Genomic DNA, 17,416 nt, shown 5'->3' with positions numbered 1-17,416 from the left:
ACACGTTCACATGTCAAACTCAAAAGTGGAGGAAGAAAAATGCCATTCACAGATCCTCAAGGTAATGCCACCACGGTTAGGTTTAAGAACAGCTACTACTAGAAACTAGTATACAGGATCACACAGAAAGAGTAAGTTTGCTAGTGCCCAAGATTACTGTTGTAGTTAATGTCAATTAAAAACAGCATTTTACATGAAAGATTTAAAGAAAAATGAATGAATCTATTAGTTGTTTTGATTGGAATTTTACAAGCAAATGATACAAGGAAGATGCAGCATTCATTCAGGGTAATTAAACAATCCCTTTTTAAAAAAAGCATGCTTAGAAGTACTCTTCCCGTGTTGGTAAAAGGTTGGGGACTGTCACACAAAGCAGACGGGAGGCTCTGCATATCATTCTCTAGCATGTCAGTGGGGAAAAGGAATGTAGGCTGGGTTAAAGCAAACAGAGCAGGCAGAAAACATCAACTCAAGCTGTAAGTAGGATTTTTTTCTAAAATGAATACATTAAATAAAAACGATGCAAAATTCAGTGCAAGGAGTGAGCACAGCAGCTGGAGAAGGTTAGGAAGGATCGGTTGGCACCAGTATTAAACAAACACCATGGGACATGCTGTGAATACTGGGCTCTGCATTAATGGTCAGCTTAAACACAGATACAGAGGAAAACATCTGCAACCAAAAATAATACACAAAACAGCACTGCAAACCTCAACAAAGTTAGGAGTCAAGGATCAGGGACCTACCAACACAGAATTATCCAACAAGATCTCCTGCACAAAAACAAATGACAGACCAGTCATGACAAAAATCAAAAGGTAAATATTAGGACGACTATGACAACAGTCAGCTAAGTGTTCTCACATAAAGGCTGAGAGTTATCCTTCAAATTGGCTTAGCTTCAATCTTACACGGTGGTTATAAACATTCTACTTTCTAACTTGAAAAAGTAAGAGTTAAGCTAAGACCTTGAGAATAGGTGAGTTATAGATTTCAGGCTATAACGATAAGAACCAGGCAAAGCCCGAGTATCCACTTGACTAAGGTGGCTTTCTGCTCTTCTTATGCCTCAGATTCAAAGCAGGTCCAGTAGACATAGCTGTGGGAGGAGTGAGCTGGGTTGTATTTACATGAAAGCGTACAGTTCACCCAGCACAGTTAATTATAGATCTTTTTATTTTGAAACTGAGTGTACTCAGAATTGATGGTGTCACAAAGACCAAGTTCAGAGGGGAGTGGAGAGCACGAAGCTGGAGGGGAGTCTCTAGTGTAGGACTCTGCCCTGTGATGACATACACTTTCATTACTTTGGAAAATACTGTAAAATACAGTAAGCTCAACTTAATAAATTAAGAATAAAATGCTAACCAAATTATTAAAATACTCTAGTATAATGTAATTAAAAACCATTTTAAAATAAGATTTCTATTTTAAATGTAAACCCAATGAGTCTTATTAATCATGGATTATTGGGTATTAATCTTATTTTTTGTTTCTTAGTGAATAGCATTAAGTGAATCCATGAATCAGGCAAGGAGACCTTTACTCCCCAGTTAAACAGAGCAGTGCTTCCAGGTTCTTTAAGTAGTCTTAAAATCAGATCAACTTGCAATAGAATGGAATATTTTTTTTTCAGTAACTGAGTTTTGTAAAAACTCTTTAAATGTAAAAACTAATATTCTTGGGAGTGGTGAAGATAAAAATCTTTCCCTGTCATTTCCCTAACATGTGACTGACTCATGTGAGTTAGGTACATCACTTTGTTAAAGTATTATGTGACATTTAGCATCAATAACTAATATTATGTTGTAACTTAAGATGTGCCAATGCTATTTCAGTAAGTAGTCCATGTGTTATTACACCTGATATCTGTGTAATGCTTATGTAGCTGAGCCTGGAGGAGGTTATGGAACACCACACAGCTAGGAAGTGACACAAGAATGGCTACGATCTTGTCCTAGAACTCACAAGGGCAGTAACAAAATAATAAAGATGGCAACTGAACAAGGAATCCAGGAGAGAGGAGATTACACCAAGCCATGACTACATTTGGTGTAGTTTTTGATGCTGTGGTACTGAGACTTGCTTTAATGATGCAAACATCATTCTACAAAAGATGGGACAATGTGAGAGCTTTAGATGTTTCTTTCAGTTCTGAAATACTCCATAGTTTGCCTCAGACTTTAAAACGAATGGACTGCCTTTATGTGTGTCCAACAGGGTGACACTGTTACATCACCTACAACATTTATGCTGGAGAATCACACAACCAAGTCAAAAGCAAACAACAAAAAACAACACTCCTCCAACAAAAAGGACTTGCAAATAACATTTAGTAAGTCTGTAACTTTGTGTTGGATCACATTTATCGTATCCTGGAGCTCAACTTTTGAGGCAGGTCTAGACAGACAGCAGTGATGCCCTAGAAAAATCATAAAAGCAAAGAAGGTTTATGAACCACTTGATCAAAACTTCGGGTTGACTGGCTTTAGTTTTCTGCATTTGTTAGATACATTATGAAGATCCAGATGTGATGTGTATGTAGCCAAAATATCTTTCCCTCTCTATACATATGTATGCTGAGTGTGTGTTTGGCATGCCACTCCAAGAGCACATGGAGTTCACAAGACGGCTTCCAGGGTTCTACTATTACTCTTGGCCTTACTCCCTAAACCATCTGTCATTGGGCCTAGAGTCTGCTATTTCAACGTCACTGGTTGGCCTGTGAACGGAGCACCTACCCAGCTCTGCTAGTTATAGCTCTGCTTTCAGTGGGTGCTGCAGGTTAAACTCAGGCCCTCAGGCTCACAGTGTAAGCACTCTCTTACCCACTAAGCCTTCTCCCCAACTCTTACTTGTCCACCTGTGTCAGAACTTTTGATAATTAGAACAGAAGAAAACCAGGACCACACAAAACATCTGCAGGTCCTCTAGCACTTGTAGCTTGTACAGTGAGTACAATAGTGCGAGCACTCAGTCACTGTCTCGATTAATAATGAGTCAATACTCCAGGATTTATGCTCAACACTAATGGGAGAAAAATATCCATGTCTGAGAGGCTGAGGTAGATATTAGAGGCAGATACATGACGTAGTCCTCTTCTCCTTTCCAAAGCAGACTGAAAGAAAACACTCATACATACAGCACAATTTACATAATCTAAAAAACAACTAAGTTGAGATAAAGTCAAGTTTCCGAAACTAGGAGCTCACTATCCTTTCACACTCACACAGAGGCAGCTGACCAGGCTGGACAAGTTGACGTGCCGTGGAGCAAACATGTGAAGCTGCTGAAGGCAGGAGATGGCCTGAGCCTGGACCAGGCAGCCTGGATGGTCCTGCATCACAGCACAACCCAGCAGACAGGAAGTCCTTAAGGCGGACACGGAAGTACTGTTACCTGAAATAAAAAGCCAAAACCTTTTAATAATTAGCCTATAAAGCCTTAACTACTCTTTAAACATATATAAGGACTTCAAGTCATTAAATTTTTTTCATAGATTTGTCAAGTCAAATTTCTACCATAAAAGCAGAGACATGGGCTGGGGCACCAGTCAGTGGCAAAGTATATGCTTAGCATGTGGGCGGCTTTTGCACATACACACACACACACATACACACACACACACACACACACACATACACACACACACATACACACACGTACATACACAGGAAGAATAATAAAGATATCTTGTTCTTTTTTTTTTTTTTTTGGTTTTTTGAGACAGGGTTTCTCTTGGCTTGGCTGTCCTGGAACTCACTCTGTAGACCAGGCTGGCCTCGAACTCAGAATTCCACCTGCCTCTGCCTCCCAAGTGCTGGGATTAAAGGTGTGCGCCACCCAGCGACTATCTTGTTCTTAATCTTTTATTTTGTGTGTTTGTATTTGGGTTTGTATTTGGGCGCACACACACACACACACACATACACACAAACAGGAAGAATAGTAAAGTGAAATACTGGTATACTATCTTGTTTTTAATCTTCTACTTTGTGTGTTTGTATTTGGGTGTGTGAGGATCAGAGGACAACCTGGCAGGAACTGGTTAATTGGTTCTTTCCCTCCCATGTGGAGCCCAGGACTGGAACTCAGGGCATTAGGCTTGGAGATACCTTGTCTTACTTGCTGAGCCATCTCATCCGTCCAATTAGCTTGTTCTTAATTGAAATGTTTATGACAAGACTCCAAAAAGCAGCTGAAAGAGTCAGATGCAAATGTTTGCATCCAGTCAATGGACAGAGGCTGCTGATGCCTGTGGTTGAATTAGGGAAAGGCTGGGAGAAGCTGAGGATGAGGGTGACCCTTTAGGAGGACCATCAGCCTCAATTAACCTGGAACCCCTGAGATTTCTTAAACACTGGACCACCTAAAAGGCAGCATATAGCAGCCGATGTGAGGCCCCCAACACATATGCAGCAGAGGACTGCCTGGTCCGAGATCTCTCAAACACTGGACTATCAACCAGGCAGCAAACACCAGCTGATATGAGGCCCCAAATACACATGCAGCAGAGGACTGTCTGGTCTGTGTTCAGAGAAGATGCACTGAACCCTTAAGAGACTGGAGGCCCCAGGGAGTTTAGAGGTCAGGTGGGGTGGGGAGAGGGGGGTGGGTTGGAGGTATGGGATGTGGAACAGTTGAAGGGTGAACGGGGGTGGGGTGGGGGCGGGAATAAAATCTGGGGTGTAAAAAAATAAAAAAATAATAAAAGAAAACAAAAATAAATAAATAAATAAATAGAAAACTAAAAGAAAATGTAAAAAAAAAAAAAAAAAAAAAAAAAAAGAAACAAAAAAATCCAAGACTGTTTACAGGTTTTACCAAATGCACATGAAATATAAAATTTGGTAAAAAAGTAGAATTAGAACTTGCCAACCAATTTAGTTCTGCTAGTATTATTTGAGAGTTATTTTCATGTATTATAATCATATACCATGTAATCTGAAGAGGTCTGAATATTTGAAACTTTGGATTTATTTATTTCTGGCAGGGCAGTTTTTTATGTTACATACTTACAGAGTACTTTATGGCTGTCACTGTAATTATGTAGGCAAGTATCTCTCTAAATACGGCACTTCTGTCTTTCAAGATAGGAGACACCAGGCTGAGTAAATAGAAACCTTCATCTAACAAAACATATTGAACACTTCTTACATGCTAAGCACAGAGACTAAGCCTTACGCTATTCCTATGTGTCTATTCTTCCTGTACCGCATCACAAAGCGGCCTCTGCATACCTTGTAGCTCTGGGCCTAACGTGGTAATGAGGGCGTTCAAGCAGCGGCCAAGACTCTGGTGAACTGGCGCATGAGTTGGAGGCACATTTAGCAACAGCATGACGATGAGTGACAGGGTGGACTCCACATGCCCGTGATACAGTGCACCCGCAGAGTCAATGGTCAGTGACAGAGAATGGAGAGCCCAGGTCTGCAGGGACGGACGGAAATAATATGTCATAGCCACATCACAAAACACAAGTCACTAAACTGGTCTTTGTTTTTAGCAAATTAAAAAGCAATGGACATCATGGACCGGATGTGCCACTACCCGTCCGAGAGGGAGTAAGTGACCTCTGCAAGTTTGTAAAACGTCTTTAAGAAGAAGACATTTATTTTATACCAACTGTGTGAGTGTTTTGTCTACATGTGTGCCACATGCACACCTGGTGACCACAGAGGCCACACGAGGGTGCTGGGTCCCCTAAAATTAGACTGGCAGATAGTTGTGAGTGGTTGGAACTGAACTCAAGTCTTCTGCATGAGCAACTGCTCTTAGCCACTAAGCCATCTCTCTAGTCAAGAAAACCTTTACCTTTAATAAAAAAATATAAAACCAATTCAGACAACTGTCAAATTTAGAATGATATAGCTAGAGACCACTTAGCAGTAAGAATTCCAGGACAATACTTTAGCTAACAGCTTGGATAAATCTAGTTTGTTATAAATGCCTTGTTGTTCATATAAATAATAAAAATGAAGAAAGCTAGACATCAGTGAGTATACTCTGACTAATCCCACCTATGTAAAATACAAAAAAGGAGACAGAAGGGGGAGTAGGAGAGGAAGAGGAGGAGGAAGAATTAGAACAAGCAAAGAGGAGGCAGCCATGGACGTGAGCGGGACTAGCTGGGAAAAGGACGGAATCAGTGAGGGGTGATGGATGCTACAGGGGATGAAATGCTCAATACACATTATATGCAACTGTGATATGTAATTAATATACAGCAATAAAAACTAAAACCTTAGGATTATTAGGTAAGAGGAGGAAGAACAAAGGAAAAACCTTAAGATAAGAGAGCACTGGAGGCAGAGCAGACAGGCATCTGTAGGAGAGGTCTGTCCTGGAGACAGCAGCAGAGATGGCTCTGTGTCAGCTGGGAAGCTGGTTAAGAGGGGCACACTGGTGCAGGAGGATCATGGTGTTAGCCTGGGCTACCTAGTGAGACGTGACTTCAAAATAAGACAAAGTAAAGTGAAACGACACGCAAGGGTGGAGGTGGTGCAAGCCTGTAGTCTCAGTTCCTCAGGGGCTCAGCCAGTCTAGGGCAGCCTAGATAGCAGCAAGTTCAAGGCCAGGCTGCAGAACTTAATGAGTGCCTGTCTAAGAGTCACGAGAGTCTGGGATGTGGGTCATTAATGAGAATGGCTGTTGACATAAACAGGACCTGGGTTTAATCCACAGCCCTGAAAAAAAAAAAATCAAACCAATTCAAACCAATTAACCAAAACAAGCCTAGCTTGAGCAGCATGCTAAGCTTTTCAGCAGAGAGGCTGTAAATAAAACATTTTAGACAAATCTGGTTTCACATCTAGAAAAGATTGGAAGAAAATAATTAAAAAATAGTTAAGGTCATTTAGAAGACTACTATAAAAATTGGGGGACATATACAAGTGGCAAGAGAAAAGAAAAATAAGCAAAACAGAATACTTGGGAGGCTGAAGCAGTTTAACTGATGACATGTTCAAGGCCAGCCAGAGCTATGTAGTAAACAAAATGTAACAAAAGCCCCAAGGATATATGGAAGAAGCATGGTCCCCAAAAGCAACAACCACAGCCAGGTGGGTGGGTGCATGTCTTTAACTCTAGCACTTGAGAGGCTGATGAAGACTGATCTCTGAGTTCAAGGCCTGCCTAGTTTATAGAGCAAGTTTCAGGACAGCCAGGGCTACACAGAGAAACCCTGTCTAAACAAAACAAAACAAAGCACCCCACCATTAGGAGACTAGAAATTAATCCAGATTTGACTAAGATGCCAAGGAATGGTAAAGTTGATAGAAATGGATGACACACAACGTATACTATACTGGTTAACATGGGTTTGCAGTCTCTAATCTGTTCATCTGTTTGCTTTTTAATTTCATTCAATTTATTAGCTGGTTCTCAGCCATGAAGAAGTACTTGGCTTCTGAAAGCCTCAGATCCCCTCTTAGGGACTTCATACCGTAAATGACCATGCCAGCTATGCCAGTGTATTTGGAAGAGTACAGTGGCTAGAGCCTAACAAGCTCAGACACTGTAGTCTAATGAAAGAGTTATCCAGTTTTCAGAAAGGACACTGATTGTTTGACTTTGGGGACTCGTAAGTATGAGTGGAAGAAAGATTTGAATTCTTAAAGTCTATCAACAGCTTCGACCTTTAACACAGAATATTAGTTGTGAGTAAAAACAGAATCTGAATCATGGACAAGTCATGGATTTGAGGAGGGTGTCACGTGAGGTACTCACCTGCACGTCAGGAGAAGTGCTGTCCTGAGACAGGGTATAAAGGACTCCAATGCAAGAACTCAAGTGCTGAGGCCCTATGCCCCCTAAGTACCTATGCAGGGATCCCAGAGCCAGTGAGTGGCCTGTTCTGGTAACCACATCTCTCGCTGACTTCAATCTGCACATATAGAAACAAAAATAAAACAAGCACAGGAAAGACAAACCAACGACAACCAAATGCATGTACGGCTCAGCATGTAAGAACTGGTGACCTCAGGTCAACTCGGGACTCAGTCTGCAGGAGAGATTCTATCTCCATACATTGTCCTCTGAGCTCCACATGCATGCCGTGGAGAGGCACACCTACATAATACGTGCACACTGTTAGTATTCAACAACTAACACACACCACCACACATACACGAACATCCAAAAAGATACATACACATCCTTGCATATGCATTCACACACATGCACGAGTACCCCAAAACATACATGTGCACCACTCACACATGCACAAACATACACAATAAGTAAGTGAAAATAAAAATATTTCAATGACTGTAATTTGTTACACAAACATTTCATAATAGTTATAAAATTAAAGTTATATTTATTTAAAGGAATGAAACATCCAAAGTAGTGAAAAGGTATCTTTCCGTTTTTTTTTTTTTTTTTCTTTTTAAATTTGAAGACAAGGTCTCACTGTGTAGACCAGGTTGGCTTAGAACTCAGGGAGATAGACCTGCATCTGCCTTCTGAGTGCTGGACTAAGGGTGTGCACCACCACACCCCACCATCTTTCATCACGACCACTTCAGAGATGCACACTGTACATGACATATACATATACTCATTACATACAACATATATACACATATACATTATATATGATATAAACACTGATACGTACGTTTTCTAAGGTTGGTATTAGTACTATTTTATTATTAGGTCGCATTAAAAATGTATTATTAGGTACATTAAAAAATGTACCTGGGGACATTTTAACTCCATCACGTCAGGTTAAGAACTGGTATACTAAAACTATAAGGGAAGTTGTTATTTACTGGGAATTTAGGTGTATTTAGGCCCTTTAGCGCTTCCTTCCCACACAACCCCGTGGCTTTGTAATCACTGCTGCACTTTACAGATAACTGCCACAGAATGACTACTTAATCCAAGCCAGGGCCAAAGTACTGACACCACCATCACAGCTGCTAACCAGTCGGTCTGTTTACACCAAACTCATAACCATCAACTTTGATGGAGTCAGGACCTTCCAATGTAGCCTGTGCTGGTCTGAAAGGAAACTGGTGGCAGTTCTGCTTGTTTCTGGAGTTTTGTGAGACTATGCTACCACCATACCAGGCATAATCATGGACTCTTATTTGTAATTGTTTTAGTATTATTTTCAAATTTATAACCTGTTCCCTTAAACATTCTTAAATAAGTAAGACTATATTACCGACCACCTCTCCAGAACAGTTCAAGAGAGCCAGCTAGGAGGATTGAGTGGCCTTTTCAAAGTCACACAAAGTCACAGAGGGCAAGAGCAGCCTTCTCTTGTGGTCTATAGTCTATGGCTCTCCCTTCAGACTGCTTCTGCTACTGTATCATCTGTTCTTTACAGGACAGAACTGTCCCACTGTCCTAGAGTCTGTTTATTGGTGGGCAACTACAATATCCATATAATAACGATCACTCTTCAGACCAAGAGGGTTTCCTTCATCTGAAAACATCCAGTCAAATTTTCTTTTTTAAGTTAATTACAGAACAACATTCTTACTAGTTTCATTCAACAGCAAACTATATCCCATTTGGTAACAGCCCACAACCATTAAGAAATTCACTTACTTGTCAAAGCTAACTTGAGCTAAGCCAGCAGTAAAGGCTCCGTCATCAACCACTTGGGCTAATCGAGCCCACGCTTCCGAAGCTGCACATCTCAACAGGGGGTTGGGACTTTCCAGTGCTCCCAACACTAATGTTAGGACAAGTCTTCTTACTTCTGGACCTAAACTTTGTTTAGAGCCAGCCACATACTAAAGCAGATGAAAAACAATTAAAATGTACAATTACAGCAACTTTTCTGATCTAGTTTGGAATGCATATTCTTGTCTATCAAGTATGTTCATCACTTAAAAAAAACAACAAACCAAGAACACAGAAATCCCTAATCACTAGGTCATAAAGATCAATGACTAATGAACACTACAGCAGCAGTTGGATTTGGTCCGTAGACCACGCCCACCAATGCCTGGCCTAGGATATCAGGTTTAGTCAGGTAAGACATGGCACTAACCCAAGGTCAGTTGCTAACAAGTTTTGTGCAGAGAAAAAAGTCAAGGGAAATTCTCAATTCTGAGACATTTTCAACAGAGATTAAGAAAAATGAATAATAAATTTCTGCAGAAGCATCAGAATACAATCTACTTAGTTATTATAACGTATTCCAAAATAGCAAGTATTTATGTGAATTTAAGTAAAATTATTGTGATGGTCTGTATATGCTCGGCCCAGGGAGTGGCACTATTAGGAGGTATGGCCTTGTTGGAGTAGGTGTGTCACTGTGGGCGTGGGCTTTAAGACCCTCCTTCTAGCAGCCTGGAAGCCAATCTTCTCCTAGCTGCCTTTGGAACAAGAGGTAGGGACTCTCAGCTCCTCCAGCCTCATGCCTGCCCGGATGTTGCCTGGATGATGATGGACTGAACCTCTGAACAATGAAATGTTGTCCTTATAAGACTTGCCTTGGTCATGGTGTCTGTTCACAGCAGTAAAACCCTAACTAAGACAGTTACCTTCAGTAAGTTAGAGACAGCAGCAACAACATGCAGCTGAACTGTTTGCTGACGAGCTCCTTTGGTGTGCTTTATGCTGTTCAAAAGCTGCTCCAGTATCAGAACCCTGAAATGAGAAGCAACAAGAGTTAAACACAGCAAAGACAGTCTGGTTAAATCCAGTAGGGAACAGCTGAACTCCTGGTACTGCACTCTGTGGTAACTGCTAAAGTGAGAACTGTTACCCATCAACCTGAAACATTTTAAGAAAAGATACAAAGATACATCATAACTAATAGGAAAGTATTTTAATTAATCAGCAAGAAGGAAAGCATTATTTTGTTAAAAAAAAAAAAATTAGAAGTCTGTCTTAGAGATTCTTTTCCTTGGGAAAATTCAGCTAATTCAGTACCTGTAATTTGTATATATTTTTTTTTTTTTTCTCTCAAGACAGGGTTTCTCTGTGTAGCCCTCCTGGCTGTCCTGGAACTCACTCTGTAGACCAGGCTGGCCTTGAACTCAGAAATCCACCTGCCTCTGCCTCCCAAGTGCTGGGATTAAAGGCGTTCGCCTCCACTGCCCGGCTGGGTTTTTTTTTTTTTTGACTTCCCCCGAGCTTCTAGTCTATTTTCCTGAAACATGGGGAAAATGCTTTTAAAAATGGATAGTCTTTAAAAACCAGATACACTGAAACTAATAGAAGAGCAGGTGAGAAAGAGCCTCATATACTTGGGCATATGGGAAAAGTTCCTGAACAGAACACCAATGGCTTATGCTCTAAGATCAAGAATTGACAAATGGGACCCCCCCCCCCCCCAAATTGCAAAGCTTCTGTAAAGCAAAGGACACCCTCAATAGGACAAAATGGCAACCAACAGATTGGAAAAAGATCTTTACCAATCTTACATCTGATAGAGGGCTTATATACAATATATACAAATAACTCAAGAAATTAGACTCCAGAAAACAAAATAACCCTATTAAAAAAATAAGGTACAGAGCTAAACAAAGAATTCTCAACTGAGGAAACACGAATGGCCGAGAAACACCTAAAGAAATGTTCAACTTCCTTAAGTCATCAGGGAAATGCAAATCAAAGATTCCACCTGACACCAGTCAGAATGGCTAAGATAAAAAAACACTTTAAAATTCATACTACATGCTCTTCAGTTGCCTGTGGTAGCTGACTGGGACACATCCCAGGAGCTGGTGCTATGGCTGGCTTCCTAAGACTTCATGCTAAGGGCTGTGGTCCCCAGCTGAGAGTCCAGGTAAAGTGGGACCTATTGGGAGGTTTTTGGGTCACTAGGTGAGTGTTCCAAGAGGACTGAGGACCTAGGTCTCCACGTCCTTTGCTTCCTGACCTCAAGGTGGCTACTTCTATCCTGGTAGGCAGTCTGAACATGACACACATCCATTGGTTCAACCACTGACTGAAACCTCTATATTTATAAGCAAAAATAATTTTTCTTTATTATAAACTGACTACCACAGGTAGCTCACAAAACTGAATGCTATTATTTGAGAATATCCAAATTCATCTATTCAATGTTGACAGTTACAAAAAATTTTGCAATGTTTGACTTTTAATATTACAGAATTTGGCCTCTTCTCAAGAAGCTTACATAAACCAGGCAGAGATCTAAGCCTGCCATCCCAACAGTCAGGAGCATGAGACAGGAGGATCCTGAGCTTGAGGCCAGTAAGATAAAGGCATTGTTTTTAATGCCACTTAAAAACAGAGGTTTGGGGGCTAGAAAGATGGCCCAGTAGTTAAGAGCACTGACTGCTCTTTCAAAGGTCCTGAGTTCAATTCCCAGCATCCACATGGTGCCTCACAACCATCTGTAATGGGATCTGATACTCTCTTCTGGTGTGTCTGAAGACAGCTATAATGTTCTCATATATAAAATAAATAAATAAATCTTAAAAAAAAAGCCCTCACTTTGATCCCTGGAACCACATGGTAGAAGGGGAGAAACTGATGCCCCCACACCTCACCCATGACTAATTAACTAAATGAAATGAAGAGGATGATGATGATGATAGAGTTTAAAATAAAATAAAATAAAATGGATGGGGGAGTAAGACAGTCTCCTGGGTGAAGGCGCTTGCCACCAAGTTTGATAAACCTAGCTCAATCCCTCAGTCCACACGGTGGGAGGAGAGAACTGACACCTACAAACTGTCCTCAGACTTCTGACATAGAAAATGTATTTTATTTACATGTGTTTGTATATGTTTTGCTTGCTTGTGTGTGTGCATGCAAGGAAGCTAGAAGCAGACTTCAGACCTCTGGAGCTGGAGGTATAAGTGTTTGTGAGCTGCTAATGGGGGTGTTAGGATTCAAACACTGGTCCTCTAACAGGACAATAAGCACTAAGTCATCAGCAAGATTGTATTTAATAATCAATAGGATTATCTCTGGGCCATGTTTTTTCAGTCCCAATAACTTCAGTTCTAAATACATAAATACATGAAACTATTGCATTTTAAACTTGAATAACCCCTTAGCAGGTTTCTTTGTAACTGTTCAAACATAATGCCAATCACAGCAATAATAAAAAGCTTTGAAACATTTGAAAAATGGCTACTTTTCTGTTTTCCTTTTATTTGTTGATATTTTGTTTTTTGAGAGAGCATCTCCCTATACAGCCCAGGCTCCACTGTAACTAAAAATTATTCTGCGTCAGAGGTCCAGTCCTGGGATTACAGGCTGGCACAGTCAGAGGTCCAGTCTGGGATTACAGGCTGGCACACCATCCTTGCTAAGTATGAACACTTTAATTAAGCTAGTTCTTATTTATCGATGCAGAAACTGAACATATAAAGAAAAAGTATCTAGAGTATGGAGACGGCTCAGCAAGTAAAGACGTGAACTCAGTGCCCAGCACTCATGTAAAACAGTGCTGGCCTGTGGTCACAGTGCTGGGTAGGAAGAGACAGGAGGACCAGCACTCATGTAAACAGTACTGGCCTGTGGTCACAGTGCTGGGGAGGAAGAGACAGGAGGATCCCTGCTGCTGCTCCATGGGCTAGCTCTACACCAGTGAGAGACTCAACTTAAAAATTAGTAGATTGTGATCTGAAAAATGGAACAGTGGCTATCACCTGACTTCTATATGCGTGCACATGTACCTGTACACACATGAGCACACACACCTGTCATTAACAAGAGCCCAAAGTGGGATAACAGGAGGCTAGCAACTTATTCACATAGCTTCTCTCTTTTGGTTCTCTAAGGACACCTACAAGAAGTCACAACAACCTACTTTCTTTTTCTGGGGTCCTGCAAGGCCATTTCCTTAAAAAACAAAAAACACTAACAACCAACAACCTTTGAAATTACTGTCTATCATTTTCATTCACTTAAAATCAAAACAGGAAAAAAATCAAAACAGAATAACTTTGTTATGTCTGGACATTTTAATTACAACAAAGAAAACCTTCTTCCAAACCCTGAATATTTACTATAGTATTATAACCTAGGTAGGCAAAATGATGAGCACAATTTAAACTTCATTAAATGCAATAAAATGAAGAAATTGTCTCTTTGAAACTCTACCTACATGATGTATCAGACATTTGTCCGAAAAAAAAAAATAGTTATTCTATTGTAAAAGAAAGAATATTCTTTTTATCGGGAGGCTGGCAGAAGACATGGGCTATTCATAGACAAACTGTATCAAACTTGCTTCAGAAATAACTGCATGACAAGACTATTGTTTAAGTTTTCTCTAAGAGACTAAGGTAAACTTTCTACCTAGCTGCTGTCCACTAGGGGATATGATTAGATCAAATCACAGGATAAAAGTCACGCTCGAAGTCAAACGTCCTGTGGTCTAGAGTGAACGGTGAGGAGGGAAGGAAGGAGGAAGATCATGGGAGAATTGCATTTGGTAAGTTCATATCAGTATTAGCTACATGAAAACAGACTTTATCTATACCTGTTTGATGAGAAACTCTGAGGTTAATGAGGTCATCTGATGGCATCCCTTTCACCCACCAGCAATGTGTTCACAGAAGTGGAAGTCATACTTGAGGATAAGCAGTTATTGAAGAGATTTACCTCTGAGCTTCATCCACATTAGCACAGACCACCCCGAAGAGCTTGGATGCAGAGCTAATAACGGACAGTGCTGGAGGCAGGGGCTTAGGCACGGAGTCTCCTCCTACATCCTTCTCGTAAATAGAGTAAGGGTCATATTCCAGACTTCCACAGGCAACGCCATTGCCAAGCAGGAGCTGCATGGGGGAAAATATATATATAAGGGTTGAAAAATCATTCAAGACAAAAATCTCAAGAATTATATTAAAACCACCATACCTGTTCTTCAATAAACCTATGGTCAGTCTCTTGCAGCAAAGGACTTAATATCAAAAGGTCATCTGGATGACAAAGGGCAGGCAGAAAGCACGTAGATGCTGCTGCTTGGGTATCAGGGGCAGTCAGTTCGGCAGCCAGCTCTTTGAGGATAGCACAGAGGTTCCCTTGAGCCAGAGAAGAACAGCAATCAGCAATTTAGTACTAGCTTTTATCCTTAGAGTCTGAGATAAAAGGAAAGCTCGGGCTGAGGGCTAGCCTGCACTGACCAAGTTTAAAGTATGATAGCCTAAGACTTTATTTCCCATCTTTGGCAACTCCATTACACATGACTAGCTCAGTTGTGTGTCCACTTTTCCCCAGGCTAAGAACAGCCAGTGAAATGACACAATGAAGTATACGCCTTTTAGCAGTAAGTGCATGTTACCACTGTTTAAAACAAAACTACATCAAGTACAAAAATGTATGAGTCCAATACTCTCAAGCCATAAGAATATGAATAACTGTGGGTTTTTTTCCTTGTAAAAGAAAGGAGAAGAAAAGAAAAGAGCAATCAAAACACCCAGTTGAGCATGGTGGCCTATGCTTTTAATCCGAGCACTTGGAGTCAAAGGCAGGAGGCTCTCTTTGAGTTCCAGGCTGGCCTGATCTCCATATAAAGCTCTAGGACAGCCAAGACTATATAGAGACTTTGTACCAAAACAAACTAAAACTAGTAAACAAGGCTGGGTCTGTAGCTCGGTAGTAGCATGATACTTGCCCTGCATCTATGTTTCTACTTCACTCATTAGCACCAGGCAAGAAAAATTAGTCTGGCAAGGTTGGATACTCCCATAATTCCATCTACACAGAAGGCTGACCTAGGAGGATTGCTTGAACCCAGGACCTGGTTGAAAGCCTTCCTGGACGTCACACTATAATCTCCTCTCAAAAGGAAAAGGAAGGCAGAGGCAGGAAAAACATGGTTTTAAAAATAGTTGAAGCTGAAAATATTACACATTGATTATGAAAAAGGTGGAGCATCAAAGGAGACGGCAGGGTTCTAACCCACATCCCTGCAGAGCACACACTCAGCACTGCCTGCACCAGCCGGAACAATCCTAACCCAGCCTAGCTAGCATCCTTCCTGCTACCCTGAAGTTATCCAAAACTGTATCATCCTACCCACAAAAGTGTGATCACTAAAGTTATGAATGTTCCATTTTAAACATAATCTCACCATCATTATTTCATATTTTAAAAATCACTAAACATCAAATACGTACTCTATACCCAAATTTCCAACTGTGTGATGTGATTTTATGCATGTTTCTATGATGGAATCAGATCTATATAAGGTCTACATGTTGCAGCCCGCTGATACATCTTGTCTCTTTGAATCTATGTTCTGTATGTTTTCCTTCACCTAATTCATTTGCAAATACAACATTATCTGTTCTATAGAACTATAAACGTATAATTTATGTTTATATATAAATATATAAAACTACAGATAGTCTGGATTTTGAGAGTGATAGCTCTCTGGTACAGTTTAGTTTGTTAATGTGTTTCCTTTGTTTTTTAGTTGGTGGTGGACCTAAAGGTGGCACCAGGCAGAGGTGATAGGCAGGTCTGTGTTATATACTAGCATTTATGAGACAGCTCCAAATGTGAGCACTGTATAGATATTTGACATTTACTAATTTTTAAAACATAAAATTTAGATAATGAGATTATGTTTAAAACTTTAAAAACTTTATTGTACTACGAAGCATAACACTAGTGACAAAAATTTATTAAAGATAATAAGTATTGTAAAACACACTAACTGCTTAGGGAAGAGCTCTCTTTAAGAAATGTTGTAAGGTTAGACCAGCAAACGGGAACAGTATGTCACTGTCAGGGACCTTAATGCAGCCACATTGAACCCAGGCAGCTGGCTAGAACCAGAGCTTCTAACTAACCACTGTGCTGAGTTGCACACTTATACAAACTGTGTTAAGGTGCTGTGGAGAAGGATGGGCCTGCACATACTAGGTAAGAAATCTGTCACCTGGATTACAGTCCCCAACCTCTTTATACTTTGAGACAGGTCTCACTAATTACTCAGGCCACCATGACTACCATCTACAGCAGGCTGTGTCTCCACTCCTGCTGAGTCAGTTTCATAGGTTTGTGCTGCCTGGACGGGCTGGTGGAATTATAACTCTCACTACAATATGAGGGTAGAAAACAGTTTTCTACAAGATGCAAATAATAATGCACTCTGAAGCTTGCAGACAGAATCAGAGAGGGTAGAAAGAAGCCAATGAGGCCTTAACACAACAAATCAGAGCTGATTAAAGGAATGTTTGTGAGTTTAACTACTATCATGTGACACTGAGTAAAACGAGTTTGTTGTTAGTACAATGTGAAAAGTATTTTTGCTGCCACGGTTAAGTGTGAAAATAGTGGAAATATTTCTCAGTTACAGTGATACCTTGCCTAATTCTGGAGAAAGTACTTATTTACATCAAACCTAAGATAGCAAATGAAAATTAACTCAAAATTTTATTCCACAGCCATTAGAGAACTAAGCCAACCACTTACTTTCTCTCTCCTCCTCTTTTTGCTGAGTTAGAGTCTTACT

General features: G+C 40.5%; 1 protein-coding gene across 9 annotated transcripts in view; it reads right to left on the bottom strand.

The window, feature by feature from the left end:
- Heatr5a (HEAT repeat containing 5A) overlaps nucleotides 1–17,416 on the bottom strand; it is a 97,211-nt gene that overhangs the window by 39,029 nt on the left and 40,766 nt on the right. For 7 of the 9 annotated variants that reach the window (XM_076941886.1, XM_076941883.1, XM_076941888.1 and 4 more), the window contains 8 exons: nucleotides 14,812–14,975; nucleotides 14,554–14,729; nucleotides 10,506–10,611; nucleotides 9,562–9,749; nucleotides 7,729–7,885; nucleotides 5,241–5,430; nucleotides 3,230–3,399; nucleotides 747–773 (listed from right to left, as the gene is read on the bottom strand). In XM_076941886.1, the coding sequence (XP_076798001.1) occupies nucleotides 747–773; nucleotides 3,230–3,399; nucleotides 5,241–5,430; nucleotides 7,729–7,885; nucleotides 9,562–9,749; nucleotides 10,506–10,611; nucleotides 14,554–14,729; nucleotides 14,812–14,975 (1,178 nt within the window). The remainder of the gene's footprint in view (nucleotides 1–746; nucleotides 774–3,229; nucleotides 3,400–5,240; nucleotides 5,431–7,728; nucleotides 7,886–9,561; nucleotides 9,750–10,505; nucleotides 10,612–14,553; nucleotides 14,730–14,811; nucleotides 14,976–17,416) is intronic. The other 2 variants (XM_076941889.1, XM_034514338.2) reach the window with 1 other exon arrangement.

The sequence above is a fragment of the Arvicanthis niloticus genome, chromosome 11, assembly GCF_011762505.2.
Source record: "Arvicanthis niloticus isolate mArvNil1 chromosome 11, mArvNil1.pat.X, whole genome shotgun sequence".
Taxonomy (NCBI): Eukaryota; Metazoa; Chordata; class Mammalia; order Rodentia; family Muridae; genus Arvicanthis; species Arvicanthis niloticus.
This window is presented reverse-complemented; position numbering and strand designations above follow the sequence as displayed.